This window comes from Coregonus clupeaformis, chromosome 30, assembly GCF_020615455.1.
Source record: "Coregonus clupeaformis isolate EN_2021a chromosome 30, ASM2061545v1, whole genome shotgun sequence".
NCBI classification, from domain to species: Eukaryota; Metazoa; Chordata; class Actinopteri; order Salmoniformes; family Salmonidae; genus Coregonus; species Coregonus clupeaformis.
In genome coordinates, this window is record NC_059221.1 from 36,895,141 (window position 1) to 36,900,773 (window position 5,633).

The 5,633-nt window shown below is 43.6% G+C and overlaps 1 protein-coding gene across 1 annotated transcript in view; it reads right to left on the reverse strand.

The window, feature by feature from the left end:
* Positions 1 to 3,826, reverse strand: part of LOC121545317 (sterile alpha motif domain-containing protein 10-like) — a 132,111-nt gene extending 128,285 nt beyond the window's left edge. The window contains exon 1 of the mRNA XM_041855731.1: positions 3,551 to 3,826. Within this exon, the coding sequence (XP_041711665.1) occupies positions 3,551 to 3,563 (13 nt within the window). The 5' untranslated portion in view covers positions 3,564 to 3,826. The remainder of the gene's footprint in view (positions 1 to 3,550) is intronic.
* Between the last annotated feature and the right edge of the window lie 1,807 nt (positions 3,827 to 5,633).

Sequence of the window (5,633 nt, forward strand, 5' to 3'; positions counted from 1 at the left end):
AAAAGCACATTGGGCTGCCCTTGTTCCATGTGCATATGTGCAGTGTGCGTCACGGCTGGATAGGCTGCATTTCCGCTGTAAAAATGCATGCCATAACCAACTGCGTTACCGCTAAAACCAGCTTTTGGTTTCAGCGCTGCCTGAAATTAGCACTTTGGATCATGCTTTTAAGGACACACCTCAAATATTTCCACCCCGCCCATCTGAGTAGCAAGCGAAGTGATATAAAACAGGTAAATTGCGGAACCTGGCGTTAGGGCTGGAAAATGTCAGTGTGCCAGTTTTTACATGATGAAATTGCAGTTAACGTGTTTGACACTAGCACCGCCTTAACGCCAGCCGAAAATAGGGCCCTATGTCTGGAAGGATGTTTGAATAGATAAACCAGGCCCCCAGTGTCCGGTCTGGAGCGTGAAGTCATGAGCTTTGCTGGTCGGCTACTGTGTGGAAACCTAGTGGTAATTTACGATACATTTTTTTACGCCCGTTTTGGCCTCTAAAATGTGTTAATTACGACCAAGTTCGATCTCCAGGGTGAATTATTTTAAAGTTCGCTACAAATCGAGATATTTAATGAAATAGTGATCCACGTGCTGACACAGACTAATCACGGCCCGACAGGCTACGAGGAGACTCGCGCCCTCATGCACGCTCTTTGTGAGTGCACCTAAAGAGTTGGTGTGTCATATGAGAGCACGCCTGTCAAGTGGAGATAGAGGGGCTGACCAATGTCTATGGGGTTTCCGGTATTGACGCCGACGTCATGTAGCAGCGTTGGGTTGACTCGCTCAGGCAGGATGAAAACAATTACATCGACCACGATCCTTTGCTAGTTACGGCCACTTTCACCATGATCCTTGCCGTTTGTTTTTGTGCCATTCTGCCCCATTCAGCTTCAAAATCAAATACTTCCAGCTTCATGCGCCATCGGGAGTTTCCATAGGAATATGTGGATGACGTCAATGCTATAACTATCTACAGGTTTTAATGTATATGAGATAAACACACACTTTCAGTTAGGGGCTAACAATACGTGGGTTGGTTTTTATAATGGCTATCTACTGAATGGCCACTGACTTTAGATCTAATCTACCAGCTCTGGTCAGAGAACTGTAAAAGATTCAAGTGTACAGTTGTACAACCAGGGTCAGTTGTAATAACTGTCCAATTCATCTCCTGTTTTGACTGAATTGAAATGGAATTGACCACAACCCTGGACACAACCTCTCCAGGACTGTGTCTATCAGTCCACCCACCCACAGACACAGATATGGAGAGATGAGGTTGAGAGGAGTGTGTGCACACCCTCTTACCTGCTGGGCGTACCCATGCCTGTTTGTGGTGTGAAATAGGGGAGGAGGGGTTTCTAAGCCCAGACGTGCTGCTCTCTCTCTGATAAGGGCCTTCTTTATACACACCGTGTGCTGCTTTTCACACAGGGACAATCAGTCGGGAGAAATGTTCAATGGAGAAAATTGTGTCAAGGTTTGTCAGCATTTGTATTGTTGCTTCTTTGAAACGTGACAATACAGCCAGATGTCCTTGGAGGTTCAGCCAGACATCTCACCAACCTGATAACTTCAACTCTCCTATGAGATGTGACGATACGGCCAGATGTCCTTGGAGATTCAACCAGACATCTCACCAACCTGATAACTTCAACTTCAACTCTCCTATGAGACGTAACGATATGGCCAGATGTCCTTGGAGATTCAATCAGACATCTCACCAACCTGATAACTTCAACTCTCCTATGAGATGTGATGATACGACCAGATGTCCTTGGAGATTCAATCAGACATCTCACCAACCTGATAACTTCAACTCTCCTATGAGATGTGACAATACAGCCAGATGTCCTTGGAGATTCAATCAGACATCTCACCAACCTGATAACTTCAACTTTCCTATGAGATGTGACGATACGGCCAGACGTCATTGGAGATTCAACCAGACATCTCTCAGGGCGGATATCAAATAAATACACAACAGGAAGACTACAGTGTTTCATTCTGTTTCAGACATGGAAACTAGGTGAGCACTCTCTGAGCCAATCAGTGACATGGATCAATGAAGTGACTCACAGATAGACAAACAACAGACACTGTGGGTCCTGAGTCCGCAGGACTAGCGTTGCCAACCCCTGGTTTGGCAAAGCCTTCATATACCAAGACTACCCAAACTCATTAAAGCTACAGGGGCGCACACACACACACACACACACACACACACACACACACACATGGTAATGCCATGGTGCTAGGGTCTGCAGCAGTGCAAAATGAATTATGCTTAAGTAAACTGCAGATTAATTATAGATAGGACAATATGTCTCTGTGCTGCAGCCTACCTCTACCTGCAGCCATGTTAATGAAGTGCTAACCTGCTCCAGCAGGCAGGAACAGAAAGGAGGAGATAGACCTGACACTGCACTGGCCTGGAGGGAAGAAGGCTCTCTGACTAACTGATTATTCCTCTGATTACTCATTTAGCTAGGAATGGCTAGTAGGCTACTGTCCCACCAACAGTATAGTGAGGAGAGAAAAATCACACTCTCAGTGTCTAATCTCGGCTAGAATTAAATCAAACCAAATGTTATAGTGCTAGATATGCTACTTGTTACAATGAATCCCAAAGAAACCTAAAGTTATAATCAAGTAATGATGTATTAGGTTAGGCTATATGTTACCATTGGCTGTAACATTAAGCAGATAATATGCTGCCGAATTATGAACCAAAACTTTAGGAATGGAACAAATTAATTTATCCACTACACATCCATCCTGTTTGAGGACCACTGTGAACAGTTCAACCGCTGCGAAATCCCCTCTGCTTTCCTTTCAGCACCACAATGAAACCCGCCCTACGGACAAGGGTCATGCGCTTCTCACGAAGACGGATGGACGGACATGGTGTGTCTTGAGTGGGCTGTGGGCTAACGATTAAATTACTCAAACCATTAACACTGTGCTAAATAGAAAAATGCCACATCTCCTACATACGAATCTGGATATGGTATTCCGGACACCGTGACAGCGATGTGAAGCTCACCCATGAAAACCCAATAGGACACAGTCAAGCTCCTTATGAAAGAGAACTTAATGGACTGAGGCTACTGACATAAATCTCACCAAGCGGACATACAGTGACCAACTACTGATATACAAGTCCAAACTTCCTAGAAATGTTAACATGAGAAATCAGAAAATTGCTCTGAGGGGAACTGTGAAAGACAATGTACCGCGTTATTTCTCCTATATGGATGTTGACCTTTACGTAAAATTGACAAAGAACTGAGGATATCTCACAAGTCCCCCAGTTGATTGACATCGTAATACATTCCCCCTAATAAGCTGAGCAAACATGCTGTTATTGATGTTGAAAAGATAACCCCCACAACCGATCTGGGAAGGAAAGAAGCACCTATTGATTTAACCTAATGCTTAATACAAATATACACAGCCTATTTACAAATACCCTTATCTCTGTTTTAGAAAAGGTTGACCAATGATTCAAATGAGTCGTTTCATGAATGAAACAGCGCTCTTACCGTCCACAGCCATAGTCGGTCTTAGCGTGTATCTCTCCGTGGTTGCCTCAGTAATTATCTCCCATTGCTGTATCTGTCTGGATAGCAGAGAGTATGCGAGTGTGAGACCGCACGATTTGGCAGCAGGCTACTGCGCGCGTCTTGTGTGTGTGTGCAGCTGTGTGTGAGGACCGGTGAAGACTATACAGACAGATAGTCAGAGCACACCGTCTCATCCGACCGTTTGTTTTCGGTAGTCCGCTACCAACCGACTCCGTTGTTGTTAACTCGTCACCTTTTTCGTACCTGACAGCGCCGAGAAACAAAAGGTCACCATCGAACACGCGCGAGTGCGCTGACATTGCGCACGCGCCCCCTCTAGGCTATAAGATGGTTTATGCAGGCTATAAGATGAAACCTTTGATACAGTTACAGTTGGAAGTTTACATACACTTAGGTTGGAGTCATTAAAACTCGTTTTTCAACCACTCCACAAATTTCTTGTTAACAAACTATAGTTTTGGCAAGTCGGTTAGGACATCTACTTTGTGCATGACACAAGTAATTTTTCAAAAAATTGTTTACAGACAGATTATTTCACTTATAATTCACTGTATCACAATTCCAGTTGGTCAGAAGTTTACATACACTAAGTTGACTGTGCCTTTAAACAGCTTGGAAAATTCCAGAAAATTATGTCATGGCTTTAGAAGCTTCTGATAGGCTAATTGACATCATTTGAGTCAATTGGAGGTGTACCTGTGGATGTATTTCAAGGCCTACGTTCAAACTCAGTGCCTCTTTGCTTGACATCATGGCAAAATCAAAAGAAATCAGCCAAGACCTCAGAATAAAATGTGTAGACCTCCACATGTCTGGTTCATCCTTGGGAGAAATTTCCAAATGCCTGAAGGTACCACATTCATCTGTACAAACAATAGTATGCAAGTATAAACACCATGGGACCATGCAGCCGTCATACCGCTCAGGAAGGAGACGCGTTCTGTCTCCTAGAGATGAACGTACTTTGGGGCGAAAAGTGCAAATCAATCCCAGAACAACAGCAAAGGACCTTGTGAAGATGCCGAAGGAAACAGGTACAAAAGTATCTATATCCACAGTAAAACAAGTCCTATATCGACTTAACCTGAAAGGCCGCTCAGCAAGGAAGAAGCCACTGCTCCAAAACCGCCATAAAAAAGCCAGACTACAGTTTGCAACTGCACATGGGGACAAAGATCGTACTTTTTGGAGAAATGTCCTCTGGAAATATTTGGAGGGGGTGGCTTGCAAGCCGAAGAACACCATCCCAACCGTGAAGCACGGGGGTGGCAGCATCATGCTGTGGGGGTGCTTTGCTGCAGGAGGGACTGGTGCACTTCACAAAATAGATGGCATCATGAGGAAGGAAAATTATGTGGATATATTGAAGCAACATCTCAAGACATCAGTCAGGAAGTTAAAGCTTGGTCGCAAATGGGTCTTCCAAATGGACAATGACCCCAAGCATACTTCCAAAGTTGTGGCAAAATGGCTTAAGGACAACAGAGTCAAGGTATTGGAGTGGCCATCACAAAGCCCTGACCTCAATCCTATAAAAAATGTGTGGGCAGAACTGAAAAAGCGTGTGAGAGCAAGGAGGCCTACAAACCTGACTCAGTTACACCAGCTCTGTCAGGAGGAATGGGCCAAAATTCACCCAACTTATTGTGGGAAGCTTGTGGAAGGCTACCCGAAACGTTTGACCCAAGTTAAACAATTTAAAGGCAATGCTACCAAATACTAATTGAGTGTATGTAAACTTCTGACCCACTGGGAATGTGATGAAATAAATAAAAGCTGAAATAAATCATTCTCTCTACTATTATTCTGACATATCACATTCTTAAAATAAAGTGGTGATCCTAACTGACCTAAGACAGGGACTTTTTACTAGTATTTAATGTCAGGAATTGTGAAAAACTGAGTTTAAATGTATTTGGCTAAGGTGTATGTAAACTTCAGACTTCAACTGTATATGAATCATTTCTGTAAAAAAAAAAAAAGTATATTCAACCATAAGACAAAATATGTATCCATTGGGGTAAAGCCTAGAGTAGACCAT